Here is a 17,484-nt window from a genome sequence, read left to right as displayed (position 1 = left end):
TTTAAACCAAACCTGATAAAGAAAGCAGTTGGGATGGAAGAGACAGATTATGGTTCAGAGAGGTCGCTAGGTGGGGAAAGGTTGGAATCTTGCTTCAGACACTCACTAACTGGAAACCCTGTACAAGCTACAAAACTTCTTTCCTCCACAGTTTCCTCATCTGTAAAAGTAAGGAGTTTAGATGACAGCAGAGTTCCCTTCCCTCTCTAAGGAAGATTAGGGTTGGAATCCTGCCTCAGACACTCACTAGCTTGTGTCCTTGGGAACTTGACTATGTCTCTCAGGCTATTTCCTCATCTATGAAACAAGGAGTTGTATTCTCAGAGGTCCCTTCCAGGTCTAAAGAAGAAAGGAAACAATCGCATATGCTTACTAGGTTTGGGGGACACAAATATACTGCTAAGGACATTAATAGCTGTGTAAACCCATGCAAGACATTTACACTCTTAGGCTGTTTCCTCATTTATAAAATGAAGGAATTGGAAGTCCCTTTCAGTCCCAAGAAGACCCCAGTTCCAATTCTGATACAGGCACTAATTGTGTGACCCTGAGCAAGTCACTTAACCTAGAACTGTTGAGTGGTTTCAGTCTTGTTCTATTTTCCATGACCCCATTTTTGGGGTTTTCTTGGCCAAGATACTGGATTGGTATGCCATTTCCTTCTCTAGCTCATGTTACAGATTTTACAGATGACAAAACTGAGGCAGAGTTAAGTGACTTGCCCAGAGTCACACAGCTAATGTCTGAGGCCAGATCTGAACTCAGGAAGATAACCTAGTTGCCCCTTAACCTTGAGTGGTGAGGTGGTGGTGGTGGTAGGATAAATACTACTTGTTTCCCAAGATTGTTGTGAGGCTCAAGTGAAATAGCTTTACAAACCCTAAAGCATTAAAACATGTATACTAGATTGTTGTTGTTGTTGTTGTTGTTGGGTAGCAGGAGCCAGAAGGAAGTGCAGGAAAGCATGGACCTTGGGATTTCAGGGAGGTCCAGCAGTGCTGAGGTGACAGTTCCCCTGGGGGTTTTGTTTTTCCTTTGAGGGGGCGAAAGGACAAGGAGGAGGAAGGGGGAGAAGAGGGAGAAGAGAGGGGGAGGGGGAAGGAGGAGAGGGGATGTGGGGAGGAGGAGGAGGAACAGGTGAGGGGAAGGGAGTGGGGAAAGGGGAGGAGAAGAAGGAAGAGGTGTCGGGGTGAGAAAAAGGAGAAAGGAGGAGAGGGGAGGAGGGAAGAAGAGAAGGTGAGGAGAAAGGGGAGAGGGAAAAGGAGAGGGGGAGGGGGAATAAGGAGAGAAGGAAGGGAAGAGGAGGACGGAGAGCCGGGGGATCCCCTCCCTTCCCCAGGCTCCGCCGCCGGGGTGGGGTTTCGCTCTCGGAGCCGGCCCCTTTCATCCAGGAAGTAAAAGCCGTGTCGGGGTCAGAGAAAATAAAGGAGAAGCCCGAGGGGAGGGAGGCAAGGAAGAAGGGAAGGAGGCAGGCCGGGGGGAGGGAGGTGGGCTGCGGAGCCGGGAAGGGGCGAGGGCAGCTGCGGGTGGCGCACGCTCAGGCTCCGGCTCGCCCCCAGCCCGCGAGCCCCGGCGGGGAATGACGAGGCCGGCGCCCCGCTGCTGCCCAGCCGCTGCTGTCCGGGGCCGGGGCCGAGGCCGGGGCCGGGGCCGGGGCCAGGGCCGGGGCCGGGGCCGCGCAGACCTTCCCGGCGCGGGGAGCCCCCTCCAGAGGGGCTGACTGTGATCGCGGTCGCTCCCGCCCCGGCTGAAGGCGCAGGCCCCGGGGAGGGGCCGCCGGCGCGGGAGCAGCGGCGCCCGGAGAGGAGGAGGCCGAGCTGGGGCGCCCGCGAGGAGGATGCGCGGCACCGGGTTCTGAAGGATGGAGGGGGTTCTGTACAAGTGGACCAATTATCTCACAGGTGCCGAGGGGCCCGGGGCAGGACGGGCCGAGGGTGTGTGTGTGTGTGTGTGTGTGTGTGTGTGTGTGTGTGTGTGTGTGTGTGTGTGTGTGTGTGTGTGTGTGTGTGTGTGTGTGTGTGTGTGTGTGTGTCTGTGCGCGGGGGGGGGGGGGGGGAGTGCGGGTGCGGGGAGGTGAGTGTGCGAGTGCGTGTGTGTGTGTGAGTGTGTGAGTGATGGGTATGCTCCTAAGAGAGCGTTGGTGTAACGTGCATGTGATGAGCATGGTCCTAGGAGAAGGATGTGGTGAAGCAAGCATATGTATGTGTATGTATGATGAGGAGAAGAGTGCATGGGTGTCTGTGTCTGTGTGTTTAGGAGATGGGTGTTGTGCATATGTGTATGCTGGAATATGGTCTTAAGGAGTGTTGTGATGAAGCATGTATGTGTGTGTGTATATTAGAAGGGTGTTGTGTATGTGTGTATGACAGGATATGGTTTTAGAAGGGGTGCTGTGAAAGGTGTGGGTATGTGTGTAAGATGAGATATAGTGTTAGGAGAAGAGTGTTGTGAAGTGTATGTGTGTGTGTGTATGAGTGTGATGAGTATGGTCTTAGGAGAAAGGGTGTTTTGAAGCAGGCATATATGTATGTGTTTGGGCTCTTAGGAGAAAAGGTGCTGTCAATCTTGGAAGCCCCGTGGAAAAAGTAGATTAAATTGTGGGCCCATCCTTCTCATCCTTGAACTCTCTAATCCAATCTGCTCTGATTTTCCCCAAACCCCTCAGTTCCCTTCTCACCTTCCCTTCAGTTATCATGCAAACCCCATTGTTGATCCCTGTGAAAAACTTCAGCCTTCTTCTGCAACAAGGTACCCCCAAAAGTGTGTGTCTGTGCTTGACTAGGGCAAGGGTGGCAGTGGTGGTGGAGGTGGGGATATGGGAGTGTGGAAGATAGTGGAGGTGGTACTCTTTTCTGGCTTAGAACCTCCTTGCCTCTATTTTTTTCTTTTGTCACTCCTATCTAACACATTTGTCAGCCCCTATTTGCCTACCTTCTCCCAGCTGTTTTCTATTTGTCTTCTCTGTTTTGTCATTTCCTAGTAAACCCGAGAGAAGTTCCTAGAGAGAGAGGTAACCACTACGTCTTCTGTCTTAATTGTTATTCCTTTTCTCTACAACATCTTCCAAAGGAAGACTGACATTTTGTCATTTTGGTAATGTTTGAATTGTCTGGATGTATTGTGCTGCTATGTTTCTTTTAAGTTTGTATTTAAAAAAAAACCATTTGAAGTACTTTTAGTAATACAATATTTCTAAAACAAACAAACAACCCCCCCCCCCCCAAAAACCCAACAACAAATAAACCTCCCTCATTTAAGTTTTTAAAGGTTTCCACAGTCTTGAGTTTGGAGTTGTTTCCTTAAGCATCCTATAGAATAAGGATCTCTTTTTAGTGAGGCATTAGTTTGTTCTTTTAATTCTGGCAACTAGTTAGACTTTGAATCAGGGCCACATACTAAAGTGAACTGATTAGTTTCAAACAAGAGGTTGGGGGAGGAAGGGTCTTTCCTGAATGAAACTGAATTGAATAAATAAATGCCTAGAAATGGCCTTTAGTAGCATAGGGAGACCAGCAGGTGTGTGGATTGCTAAATATTTAAAGAATTTTCTAGATAATCTAGACTAACCTTAAAATGAAATGGATTTAAAGTATGCAGTTGTTGGAGTTTTCAGTAAGCTATTCAGGTTGGTTAGATAAGGCTTTAAAATCTTGACTTTATATCCATTCTTCCTTCTGGGGAAAAAAAAGCATTAAGTTCTTTGGTAATCTTATGCCACCCTAAACTCCTCTGCATCTAATCTTGTGTTGAACCTGTCTGTGTACCTCCACACTGAGCTAGGATTGCCCCAAATCAGATAGGCGTATTCCATGTATTGGAAGATAAAGGCCAGATTTATACCTAAATTTGTATTGTATATTTTATTCTCCCTGAAGAGCCAAGCTATTAACATCTAAAAGAAATGTTTCTTTTAATAGCAGATATTTTCCAAACAGCTCCATGGAACAGTTGGGCTGTTTTGATGTAGCTATGTGGTTGAAATGCAAAGGCTTCCTTCCTTGCAACAGAAGGGCCAAGCACAGCTGTAATCTGAGTTATCTCTGGTGCTGGAGCCTGCAGTGTCAGGGTTGGTTATACTCTCCAGGCTTTAGAAACCACTTAATGCTGAGTTTCCTTGCAAACTCTGTAATTGAGATGAGACATAATTTAGTAACTGACAGTAAGTATGTTCTCATTGGTCATTTTTCTCGTCAAATCTGGCACCAAGCACAGTTGGTTGATTTTTAAAACCACAAATGTTTTAATGCTTTCGTCAGATATTTCAAAGTATTTAAGTGAAATCCTAACACGTAACATGGAAATTTGCTGAAACTTTATCTGATGTTTGGTAGAGTAGGATTCTTTTTTTAAAAAAATGTTTCAGGTTACCCTTCGTCAGACTATTCTGTATATAATTAAAATATTTCATATGCTGATATTGATATTGGTAAATGCTTTTTGATGGGATAGGGTTTTAATAATTTTAAGTTGCCTTGAGTTGAAAAAAAATTGTTCTTTTAAAAAAATTGAATAGATAGGGAATCCATTCTTCCATCTGCATATTTATATAGTCCTCTCTGGTGCATGTTCATAGGAATGTCACATTAAATATTACCTAAAATAGTTAAGTGATTTAATAGTCGCAATTACAATTAATGTACAATTACAATGCACAATGGACAATGAATACACAATACACTGAACTTAGAGGTTAGGAGTTTCAATAGTGCCATAGTTGTGTCTGCTGTAGGGTCTAAGGAAATCACTTTGGTGACTATATGTACTTTTAATAAAACAGTGCACTGGTACGTTAGTAACATAGTACACATTTGCAGTACAGTAAAAGGCACATGTTCTTTCAATGCATTCAGGGCAGAGATGAATCTACTTCAGTATTGCCCCAGTTGTCTGCTCTTTTCTTTTGCTGGGGCACTTGCTGCTACTTGCTTCTACCAAAGACTCACCGAGAATAGCTATTCAAACTGAATAGGCAAATTGAAAAGGAAAGAACATGTTTTCATTGCTTTAATGCATCAGTCCAGTCCAAACCAAAAGCATTTATTAAACACTTAATATCTGCATGCATGTATCAGCATGAGAATACTATTGTGAATAGGACTATGCCTCATTGAGTATATTCGGGATAACTAAAGATTGTACATTTAAGCTTTTTCTCTTATTTCAATAGAAATTTTTTTATGTGCTGCCTTGATTTCTTAAGTAGTGTATATACTGAACACAAAATTAACATTTTCTTAATGTCTCTGGGTCAGCCATTATGACCGTCAGTTACTGTACTGGCTTACAGCTCAGTTCTGCTTTTAGAAACTATTAGAGAGAAAAAAAAGAAGCTATTGAGATGTGAACTCTTTGTTCCTAGATTAAAATGGCTCTTAACTACTATCATTTTTGATTTCTGTGGTTTGTTTTTTATAATTTTTCTACTTTGATGTCATTTCTGGGTTTCACCTAGTCATTTTTTTCCTATTGCTACTCTTAGGACACCTGTGTCTTTCTAAAGTTTGCTGTATTCTGGGAAACTAGATAACCAAATTTTTTTTAAAAGAATATTATCTAAAATATGAACAAATATTTTATGTGAGAGCAGGAATGGCCTTTCTAGCAATGAAATATATGAGCTTTGTTGTAGCTAGAGGTGCAAATAGCCTGGACTTTGGAAAAATGCTACACTGAGCATGACTTTTAGGATATTAGATAGGATTTGGAGGTGGAAGGAACTTTTGAAGATCATCAGATTCAACCTTATTTTATAGATGAGGAAACACAACAGAGAGGTGTTTGTTTTTAGGTAATTATGTTTGTGCCCTATGGACTTGTTGATTGGCACAGGGGCAGAGTTTACCATCTTGTCATTATCTCCATTTTCTCTTCTCTTAAAAATGTTTTATTTTGATACTTTTTGTTTTTATGTTAATAATTTTATTTAACCACTAACCCCTAACTTTTGAACTCTGCCCTGTAAAAACAGATCATAGATTTATAGAGGTAGAAGGAAGGGATCTTGAAGGCCAATATATAGTTGAATCCCCTCATTTTATTCATGAGGAATTGAGCCAGGAGAGGTTTAAGTGACTTGCCAAGGGAGCATAGGAACAAGGCTGGATTCGAACCCAGTTCTCCTAACTTCAGGGTCAGCATTCTAACCACTTTTCTTTCATATCTGACTCTTTGTGACCCCATTAGGGGTTTTGGCAAAGATACTGGAGTGGTTTGCCATTTCTTTCTTTGGTTCACTTTACAGATTAGGAACTGAGGCAAACAGGATTAAGTGACTTGCCCAGGGTCACATAGCTAGTAATTGTCTGATTTGAACTCAGGAAGATTAGTCTTCCTGACTCTAGCCCTGACACTTTATCCGCTGCACTACCTAGCTGCCCCAATTCCAACCACTACACCAGCATTAAGCAAAATCAGACATAGAGACTGAATCTGATTATATCTTGTTGGTGCCACCTCACTTATCTCTTGAGAAAAGCCTTTTCTGCTGCTGTTATTACGATTTATAAGGTACAAAGTGTAGCATCTACAACTCTTTATTCTGGTAGTACCAGCCGTCAGTGAGATGAGATACCACATGCCTAAAGATTTGGGAGTGAGTTTGGTGGTGTTTGTTCTTACCTTTTGTTAATTAGTGTCTGGCTGGTCCTCAGTGGGGGAAAAGTTCTATCAATTTAGCACATAAGTAACTAAGCTAACTAAGATTTGAACTTCCTCAATTTTTTACATTATTGATGGTTTTTTGGGGTTTTTTTTTGGCTGGACACTTGAAAGATCTGAACTATGTTGTGATTTAATAGTCACACAAGGATCAGGAACAGGCAGACTGCCTGTAGATTAAGAGTGGGCTTGATGAACATCTAAGGAACACAGTGACCTCAACTTTCTCATTTGGAATGGAAACAGGTGGGAGTTGGGGGCAGAGGGAAACCATGCTTCACTTCAGCAATTTTGCCTCCTGTCCTGGGTATAGCTGTGTACCCTGGAGGTACTCAGTAAATATCAATTGAATGAATATGTTAGTAATCTGGCTTCAGGGAAAGAAAAGGGCATTAGTCTTTTATTTGGGATTTTGGATCCCATAACACTCTGTCCACTTTTCCCCTATTATTCACTTGCTGCTAACCAGGGCTAGAGAAAGTCACCCAAACTCCTGGAGTGGATTCACTACAGATTACAGCTGGGTCCTCATTGCAAAATGGCAGTCTTTTCTTGGCTCTCACACTTCTCACGAGGCTCTTCCAACCTTCTTTTCTCTTTTTAAGTCTCCCATACCACCCCCTCCTTACTTCCTTTCAGCTGAAGACTTTGCCACAGACCTTATTGAGAAAATAAGCCATTCACTGCCTTAAGTTCCCTCTTTCCCCCTATTCTACATTTCAAAACCCCTTTACATTATCCGCTGCTGTTCTCTCATTTACTTTCGCCTCTCATGAAGAGATGGCTGTTTGCTCTTCGAAGGCCAACCCCTTTGCATATGCCCTTTGTCCCATCTCCTTCTAAGTCCTCTGGTATTCCCCTCCCTGTCACCTCTAGCTATTTACGCTTTCCCTGCTGTTAATAAAAATGCCCCTGTCTCTGCTTCCCTTAAAAACTTTCACTTGTTTTTATGATTCTGCCAGACTATCTATAGGGTGTCTTATTAAACTAGTAAAGCCTAAAACTGCACTGAGACATTTGGGACACCCTGTAGATATTTCTTCCTTTGTGCAGCAAACTAGAAAAATGTTTATGCTTCTTGCTTCCTTTTCCTGTCCTGTCACACCTCAGTCTCTTGCAGTCTGGCTTCCAGCCTCATCACTCAACTGGAAATACTGTTGAAGCTTACCAGGGATCTCTCAATTGTTCAGTCTGATGACCTTTTCTCAGTCCTCATCCTTCTTGACCTCTCTGCAGCTTTTGAAACTGCTGAACCCTCCCTTCTTCCTTCATTTTCTTTCTTGAGTTTTTGTAACACTTCTCTTGGTTTCTCCTTCTGCCTGTCAGGCTGTTTCTTCTCAGTCTTCTTTGCTTGCTTAATATATTTGTTGAATGAATGAATGAAAAAATAAAAGAATATCCTAACCTTGCTGGATTTTAGGTATAGACATGACAGTAGAGGGTATGCTGTGACAAAAGGCAGATTGTTCAGGTAAAATATCTGTAAGCAACAGACTTGGAGACTATTATTAAAAAAAATTTAGAAACATATTCCCGTACTCATCCTCAGATTGCACAGAAATCTTTTCAACTAGGGGAAAAGGGAAATGGGTGGATATACCTAAGCAAAATTGGATCATGTAAAATATAATTGGTAAAACTGTGTTAACAGAGCCAAAAAAAAAAAGTGGTTGATTTAAAACCAAATAATTGCCAGCAGTATCTTTCCAAGGTGAAAATGCTTTCTTCCCCGCTCCTACCCCTTCCCCCCAATTAACATTCTGCTATTTGTACTCCCTCTAGGTTGGCAGCCTCGCTGGTTTGTTTTAGATAATGGGATATTATCCTATTATGATTCGCAGGATGATGTGTGTAAAGGGAGCAAAGGAAGCATAAAGATGGCAGTTTGTGAAATTAAAGGTAAGAGAACAACAGAAATTAGAAGAAAATTTAAGTCAGCAAGTGGAGGAAGAATTGGGCTTCTGTGTATCCAAAAAATTGAGAAAACCATCCAATTCATGTGGCATTTAGGGAGTCTTCTTGTACCAATTTTTTCCCTAGCAAAAAGGCATTCTCAAACATAGCTTTTGTTGTTTCTCCACTTATCTAAAGTGGAAATTCAAAATTCGTGGTATAATCTTTGCACTAAAATTGGTTGCCTTGTCAGAGAAGGACTCTCTAAAGTAAAATTCTCACATCCACTCAGGTTGTGCAAATTGCCTTTCATTGCCAAAAGGCATCTTAAAAGTTCAGAAGATGAGCTGTAAGAGTTGGGTGATTTCCCTTAGTAATGTTTTGAAGTGGTCTGCCGGCTAGAGTCTGAGTACTGTTTGGAATGCAATAGTAAAAACCTTTTTGAATGGTGCACATTCTGGAAGAGAGATAATGTATTTGATCATGCTGAGAAAAAAAAAGTGTGGATTATTCACTTCATTTTGATGTGTAGGAGTGGAAGGGTTGAGATCAGGTAAGTGATTGTGAAGAGTAATGGATTCTTGTTGGAAAAGTGGGAAGAAAGAACTAGACCAGCAAGAGATTAGCATTATTGGTGATAGATATGTAATCTCCTTGATCAGGTCCTCTTTCCAGTGGTACAGTCTGCATGTCATCTATGTCCTTATCATCACTGTAATGCATTCTTTTCCTTGTTCTTCCTCAAATCTTTCCAAGGGAGTCCACCCAACGTATGGAGCCTTCCTGTAGATTTATAGAGGCAGTTAAATGGCCTAGCTGATAAGAGTGCTGGACCTGGACTAGGGAAGAACTGGGTTCAGATTCTACCTCAGATCCTTATGAGGCTTCTGATCTTTCATAAGTCACTTAGCCTCATGGTCTTTAGTTTCCTTCTATGTAAAAAGAGAGCTTTGGATTTGATGACCTCTCACCCTCCTTCCAGCTCTAAATTTCTGATCTTGTGATCTCTTGACATAGTGGGTACCAGTGTGAATGGGGGTTTTTCTTTTAGTTATCCCTCACTCTCATGTGATCAAGCCACCTCCTCCTTCTGTCACAGATTTCTCTGATGTGATTGCTGTCTTTCATGTAATCCTTGGTTGGTAGTATACTCCATCCTCCTACACCCACTCTGTGACTCTCCATTGCCCTTTGAGTGACCTGTAACTTTCAAAGAGTGTGGTGTTCTGTGACTCCCAATATCAGACAAAAGAATATTGATGTCAAAAAGATGGGCTTTTGTTGCAAGGAGAAGCTTGGGGCCATTTAAAAGGCCCTGTGTACATTTAGCTAGTTAAGTTAACATTTATAGATGATCTAACATTGTGTGATTCTGAGTACCCTCCGCCCCCTTTTCCTCTGCTCTGCCACCATCAATGCTAAGTGGAAGGTGGCTTCACTTTGTGTGTTTCTCTTTTAAGAAATCATCACTACCTAGTCAGAGTACGAGGTGATAAGCCCCTCTGTACTAAACTAGGCTGTTTCTGGGAAAGCAAGCACTCAAAAGGCTTTCCAGTGTGGTTGAAGCTGCCTGAGCTTGAACCCTGCTGGAATAATCTTTGAGAGCCTTAGGGTACCTCCATGCCCCAATGAGGCATTGGATCAGGGATCTGTTCATACAAATAATAACTTCTATTTATAGAGCACTCAGAAGTTTTGCACACTGCTTTGTATATATTTCTCATTTGAGCCCCACAGCAACCATACATTCTGGGCATTGTCTCTTTCCATATTATAGAGGAGGAAAGTGAAACTCAGATGAGGGTTTACGTGACTTGTTCATGATCACAGGGGTAGTAAGTTTTAGAGGTAGAATGGACCGTGTCATGTGAAATTATTGGTAGCAGGCGCTGGGTAAGACGAAATAAGAAAGGAAACAAGCATTTATTAAATACAGTATGTGTCAGGCACTGCACTAAATGCTTTATTAATGTTATTTCATTGGACACTCACAACAACCTCGGGAGATAGGTGCTATAATTGCCACCATTTCACAGATGAGGAAACTGAGGCAGACAGAGGTTAAGTGACTTGCTCAGTCAGTACCTGTCTGAGGGCAGATTTGAACTTAGATCTTCCTGACTTAAAAAAACCTAGGGCTCTATTCACTTCACCACCTAAGTGCCTCTGGTAAGTACAAAGTAACTAATAAAATGCTTGGAGTGAGTATGCCTGTTCTGTTCCCTGTGTGATTGGGTAAGTATATTCATAGTAGTGACTGTGGAGGTGTTGGAGAAAAGTAGACTGTTTGATTTGCAGGAGTGTTGGCAGGATAGGTGGAAGGAAGAAAAGAAGAACAGGTTCTTGCATGCACCAAAGTTAATCCTTTAAAGGGTGGTATCTAAAATTATAAAGTACAGAAGCAACCTTCTAGAACAGAACTTTTTGGATTTGGATTTTCATGGATTTGTATGGAGCATCATAAATTTGGAACTAGAACTAGGGACCTCGGAGATTAGTTAGTGGAATTCTCCCATTTTACAGATGAAGAAGCCCAGGCCTAAAGAGTTAAATGACTTGTCCAAGTCACACATGGATAGATTAAGTAGCAAAGTTGAAATTCAAACCCTCTTGACTGGAGTCAAGTGCTTTTTCTAATACACCATGATTACAGGCATCCTTTGTTTTATTGTACTTCATAGATATTGCATTACAAATTGAAGGTTTGTGGCAATCCTGCATCAAGCAAGTCTATCGGTGCCATTTTCCCCACAGCATGTATTCACATCGTGTCTTTGTGTCACAAACGGTACCAAAGAGATAAACTTGTTACCATTGAGGATGCTCAAACGATTATACGCTGAGGGTATCTTTAAAAGAAGCATTTCAAAAAGAAGTGCTATTCTTGCTAGGGGTGTACATTCTACTTTGAATCTTGTAAAAAACCTTGTTAAATAATCTTATTAAAAAAAATCTCTGTTACCTTAATTGTACCATGTGCTGGGAAATCAATATGGAATATAACTGTTAGCCTATGAGACAGGTTTTAGCTTGTTCTCCAGTGCCATAAATGTATACATGGGCTTCTCTTGGAATTTTAGGATGTAGAGTTGAGTTTAAAGCTCATGACTGAAACTCTAGAAACCAGAATGTACCCTAAGGATCTTTAGTTTCATTACAATGGCACACACACTTTCTGTTCCTCATACAAGATACCTGATCTCTATTTCTGCCCCAGCTGCTACCAATGCCTGGAATCACTCCTCCCTTTTCTTGATCTCCTAAAGCTACTAATAGCCTTCAAAGATCAGTCCAGATGCCACCTTCTACACGAGGACTTTTCTAATCTCCAGGCTGATGCTTCTCCCTCTTCCTACTCTTCTCCCTCTCCACCCTTTCCCCCCCTCTCCCAATACCTAATATCTGTTTTGCATATATTTTTTATTTACATATATGTTGAATCAGATCTGTAGACACTTATTTTTTTATCAAACAATTTATTTTTAGTTTTCAACATTCGCTTCTATAAGATTTTGAGTTTTAAATTTTCTCCCCGTCCTACGCCTCTGCCCCCAACACAGCATGCAATCATATATAGGCTCTACTTATACATTCATATTTAAGCATATTTTTACATTTGTCATGATGTAAAGAAAAATTAGAACCAATGAGAGGAACCATGAGAAAAAAGAAACAAAACAAAACAACAAAAGAAATGGAGAACAAATAGTATGCTTCTATATGCATTCAGACTCTATAGTTCTTTCTATGGATGTGGATCCAGGCACATATTAAGTGCTTACTTGTGCCAGGCCCTGTGCCAAGTGTTGGGGATTCAAATAAAAAGGAAAAACAGGCCATGCTCTCAAAGAGCTCACAGTTTAATGGGGGAGACAAACTTCCAAACAACTATGTACAAACAAGATACATAGAAGATAAATTTGGCCATAATCTCAGAGGGAAAGCTCTAGTGGGAATTAAGAAAGGCTTCTTGCAGAAGGTGGGATTTTTGAGCTCAGGATTTAGATGCAGGAAGATTGGGTTCAAATCCTGCCTAAGATGCTAGCTGATCCCAGGCAGGTCACTTAACCTCTTGGTGTCTCTGGGCATAGTAATAGCACCTATCTCCCAGGGTTGTTGTGAGGCTCTAATTAGTTAACATATGTAAAGTGCTACCTTAAAGCTGTATACAAATTCTGGCTGTTCATCATCATCATCATCATCTTAGCTGGGACCTGAAAGAAGTCAAGGAAGCCAGGAGATAGAAATGAGATGGGACAGAATTTCAGGCCTAGAGGACAGCCAGTATGTGTACATGTTGTTTCCCTGATAGAATATCAACTCTTGGAGGGCAGAGATTGTTTTGTTTTTGTATCCCCAGTGCCTGGCATATAGGAGGCCCTTAATAAATGCTTATCAATCGATGGATGTGCCTGACCTTCTTTAAGAATGATAAAGTCGTATTTACTCTGGAGTCACTGCAATAGATACAATCATAACAAGGCAGCTCAAGTCTGGCCCCCTCCACCAAGCCTTTTCTGACCTTTTGGATTCATTCTTCTTTCTTCCTTCTCACAGTACATATTCCACCTAAAATTTTAAATAATGGTTTCATGAGTTTACAGTTTTCTTTCTTAAAACCACATGGTTAACGTGCTTTGAAGGCAGAACATGTTTTGTTTTTGTTAGTTTTTGTACCTGACCCTAAAGTTAATGCAATGCTGGGCACACAGCAGAGAAGAAATACTTGTTGCCTGAGTAGCATGTGAGACACATAACCTCAGTTTTCCAGTCAAGGTATTAAGGCCATTTGCATGCAGTGACCCTGGGAAGGATTTTAAGAAAGGCCGTGTGGCCTAGGGGAAAGAATACTGAATTTGGAGTTAGGCAAGTCCTGGGCTTGAATCTCATTTCTGATGTTAGAATCATAGATTTAGCACTCAGAGACATTAAAGATCATCTAATCCAAACACCCTCATTTTATGGAAGAGGAAACTGAGGTAAAATGAATTCCCCAGGGTTACATGAATTGTAAGTGGCAGAGTCAGGATTTGAACCCAAATCCTTTGATTCCATTTAACCTTTCTGACTTGCTTATTTGTAACGTGGGGATAATAAAAACTGTAGTATTTATTTACCAATGGATGGTGAGTCCATCCAGATTCTTCTGTTTCTGAGTGACTTTGTGCTGACTGTGTCAAGCTTTGGAATATTGTAGAATTTCCTAAATGAGATGAAAAGTCACTATCTATATAAGGGAAACCAAGTGGATTGATTGATGCCCACTGTCAGAGTGTGATATTCGGTTAGATGGACAGCTCAGAGCTGGTCCCATCAGTACGTATATCTTTGGACAAATCCTATAGCTATATGATCCACTGGGCCCAGGATTGAATAGGAAGAAAAGATGTGGGGCTGTATTGCACTTGGAAACTGCATATTGGTTTCAATGACTCCAGGTTTCTCCTTGAAACAGATCTTTTCCTTTTCACTGCAATGTTTTGGGTGATACTATGTATCTATAAATCATGGAATGCTATAATCTCTGAGGAATCAGAGTTACAATCAGTTAGTAAACATTTGTTAAGCACTTACTGTGTGCCAGGCACAGTGCTAAGCTCTGGGGATACAAATACAAAAAGGAAAGACGGTGCCTGCCCTCAAGGAGCTCACAATCTAATGGGGGTAAGACAACACTCAAAAGGAGGATGAAAAACATGGTGGAGAAATCCAAAGGAAAGTGCATCTGGGTGGGAAATGAAGAGCTGGCCCGGGCCCTCCTTATATGGAGGTTTTGGAGCTTAGCACCCTGCCTTCTAGTCAGAAGGGCAAAGGGTACTGATTTGGTGTGAGTAACAAAGCTAACTTAATGTTGCAAGATGATGAGTTTTCCCAATGATGAGTCTCCAGGGGGCATGATAGAGAAGGCAGAGGAGTGCAGCTGGTGGAATATGAGAAGATGACTGCCAGAGTGCAGTGGAGGGATGCATTCTGGGTGTAAATAGACTTTAGCGCGATAAGGATGATAATTGCATGCTTAAAGCAGTGTAAAAGGTATCATCAAAGGGATGCATGCAAAAAGAGATAGGCCACTCATATCATGCCAAGGAGGGTAAACCAACAGATAGCTGTGTGTTGCATCAACTGATCCATGTAGTGTCAAGAGGCAGGGCTCCAGCCTGTTGGTTAGACCCTTTGTGGAAGATGTGGACAAGAGCTCCATAGGATAAGAAGGCATGCACAGTGGAAAGGGAACTGACTATGGAGTCATAAGTTGTGGATTCAAATCTTGCCTCTGATGCTTAGTACCTAAATGACCTTGGGCATTCACTTTTTAATCTCCCCAGGCTTCAGTTTCCTCATCTGTAAATTGAAGTAGTTGGTTTCTGAGATCCTTTCCAGCTATAGATCTGTGATCCTAAGGTATGTATACATGAGATGAGCCCTGCCCCACCTTATCCCTTCAGTGAGATCACAGATCCATTAAACTAGCCCAGGAATACCAAATGAGATAATAATACAGGCAGAACACTTGCTAAACCTAACAACGCTCTATAAATGTCAGTTGTCAACTTGACTTTTATTATTATTGTTGGCTAATTCTTAGGGGCCGGATCTAGAAAATGAGTAAATGAAGCTAAGGAGGCTAGAGGGAAGAAGGGGTGGTGCAGGATAGGTCAAGAATGCTTCTTCCTCATCCTCCTCTTTCCTCTTGGTTCATTTTTCTCAGTACTCTCCTGCTGTCACCTCAGCTTGGCCAGCCTGGCCCTGGTCCTGGCTGGCTGAAGGGTGACCAGGATGTGGTGGGGAGACTTCCTCTGTTCTTCTTCCCTGTCTTCTTGCAAGAGCTTTGTGCCACCTGAATCAGTTTGTTCCCAGAGGCACCACTGCATTCTCATTTATTTCAGCTCCCAATGTTTCTTGTTCTCATTCACAGTCCACCCGGCAGACAATACAAGAATGGAATTAATCATTCCAGGAGAGCAGCATTTCTACATGAAAGCTGTGAATGCCGCCGAGAGGCAGAGGTGGCTAGTCGCTCTGGGCAGTGCGAAAGCTTGTTTGACTGACACTAGAGCAAAAAAGGAAAAAGGTATCAAAAGATAAATACGACTTTTATCTATTTATCTCTTTGTCTGTGTCTGTCTGTCTATTCCCCCACCTCCCCCAAGAGAATTGAGTCTTGTGGCCTGGTGATGGCTAGGTTCTTGTAGGGTGTACCCGCCGTGGGGGTGAGGGGTGCAAAGACGGGGGGGAGTTTAACCACTGGAAGGTTCTGCTAAGTTAGAAAATTTCAAATGTTATCTCAGGGGCAAACTCTGAGTCTAAATAAGTGCAGAGAGGACCATTGTCTGAAGGCTGCCTTCCACAGGGATGAATTTTTATTTTGGCCATGGCCATTCATGAAAACTGCCAAGGTATGGAGAGAACCCCTATAGGGGGAAGGAACATCACCCCCACCAATGAAATCCCAGATTCTTGAAGTCTTTTAAATCCATTTGTAAGTTGTTTCTTAAAACTCTGGCAAGGAGACAGCCAAGGGATAAATTATTAATGGCTTTTGGAAATGGTAAAGGACTAATTAATTCTACAGACATTGGTGATTAGTCACTGTTCTCTGTTTTCACTGAGGGTAGAACATGAGGAAATGGGCTTGAATTTCATCAGGAGGGATTTAGGTTAGATCAGATTGGCAGATTCCACAAAACCTGTTCTGATCATGTCTGCTGAGGGCTGCTGCAAGGGAAGGGAAGCCCAACCAGCAGCTGCTTCTGGCTCCCTCTCTATTTTGGCCCTGCCCAGTGATTCTGGAGCAGCTTCATCCAGCCTGGCTGGATGCATGCCTCCCATATTTCCCTAAATATCTTCTCCTTCTTATACTCTGCTTCTGGGTTAGGAGGTACTAGCAGGTGAGAAGCAGAAGTTGTAGATGGGTGATGGGCTTGCATGGCCTGTCAAAATGAAGGAGACTATTGAATGTAGAAGTTGTGAGGACTTGAGTGGGTTTCCGAGAGTGCCATTGTAAAATATCTCAAGGGACACATCCGCCATTCTCATAGTTCATTCTCCTGCCTTTTGGAGGTGCTTTGCCTAAATTGTATTCCAGACAATTGATTGTCTCTTTTGCATTTAAAGATCACCAGGGAATAGTTCCCCTCTGTACCCGATTTCCAGCATCTCAAAATCCTTTTGCTGTAGTATTAATGCCTAGTGTCATTTTTATGATACTGTATCATTATGTTTCCTAAAGAATATTAACAAGAATGTTAAAATGGTTCAGGCTAACGTATATGCCTTTTTCTTTCAGAAATAAGTGAAACCAATGAATCTTTGAAAACCAAAATGTCTGAACTTCGCCTCTACTGTGACCTCTTAATGCAGCAAGTTCATACCATACAAGAATTCGTCCATCATGATGACAGTCATTCATCCCCCAGTGTAGAGGTATTGAGTGTAATGTTCTATGCAGGTCTGATCATATTTGGAGTCACCTTGTAGGTGAGATCCTTCCAATAAGAAATTCTGGGTCAAATCTACAGCAGAGTAGCAGGATGTCTAAACAGTCATCTAATCCCCTGGTTCTCATCCCTGTTGGGTACTCATTCCCTGTTGGCAATCCTTTTTAATTAAGTTTAAAAAAGTCATGCATGTTCCTTACATGATGGCAGTTGTGTTTATGTTGTATATTTCATTGGAGCTAAATGGAGAGCAGAATGACAAGGTGTGGTATGTTGATGTCATACAATAACTGTGGACTCCCACATTGGAAACATTGTTCTAGACTGTACTTCCATAGCCAAAGCAAAGCAGGATCCATGGAGATCCATGTTTCTGTGGTGAAATCAAATTTGTTCACATAGCTGATCTGATAATTTGGGTAAAAAATATTTTTCTGTGTGGTTTCTGAGAATATTTCTGAAAATGACTTTAATACACTTTTATATTTCCCCCCCC

The 17,484-nt window shown here is 41.9% G+C and overlaps 1 protein-coding gene across 1 annotated transcript; it reads left to right on the top strand.

Moving 5' to 3' along the window:
• The first annotated feature begins 1,784 nt into the window (after positions 1 to 1,784).
• Positions 1,785 to 17,028, top strand: PLEKHA3 (pleckstrin homology domain containing A3). Its single transcript, XM_027866058.1, has 4 exons — positions 1,785 to 1,901; positions 8,440 to 8,556; positions 15,467 to 15,622; positions 16,838 to 17,028. Exons 1-4 carry the CDS (start codon positions 1,862 to 1,864, stop codon positions 17,026 to 17,028), a joined length of 504 nt encoding a protein of 167 aa, XP_027721859.1. The 5' UTR covers positions 1,785 to 1,861.
• The last annotated feature ends 456 nt before the right edge of the window (positions 17,029 to 17,484 follow it).

Source organism: Vombatus ursinus, unplaced genomic scaffold (genome assembly GCF_900497805.2).
Source record: "Vombatus ursinus unplaced genomic scaffold, bare-nosed wombat genome assembly UNPS02014779.1, whole genome shotgun sequence".
Lineage (NCBI taxonomy): Eukaryota > Metazoa > Chordata > Mammalia > Diprotodontia > Vombatidae > Vombatus > Vombatus ursinus.
Note: the sequence above shows the minus strand (reverse complement) of the source record. Positions and strands in the feature narration are given on the sequence as shown.

Excerpts from the sequence above, each read along its gene's own strand:
- PLEKHA3 (XM_027866058.1), top strand. The coding sequence starts at position 1,862 with ATGGAGGGGGTTCTGTACAAGTGGACCAATTATCTCACAG. Across the intron at positions 1,902-8,439 it reads GTGGACCAATTATCTCACAG|GTTGGCAGCCTCGCTGGTTT; the intron begins GTGCCGAGGGGC and ends TACTCCCTCTAG. Across the intron at positions 8,557-15,466 it reads GGCAGTTTGTGAAATTAAAG|TCCACCCGGCAGACAATACA; the intron begins GTAAGAGAACAA and ends TCTCATTCACAG.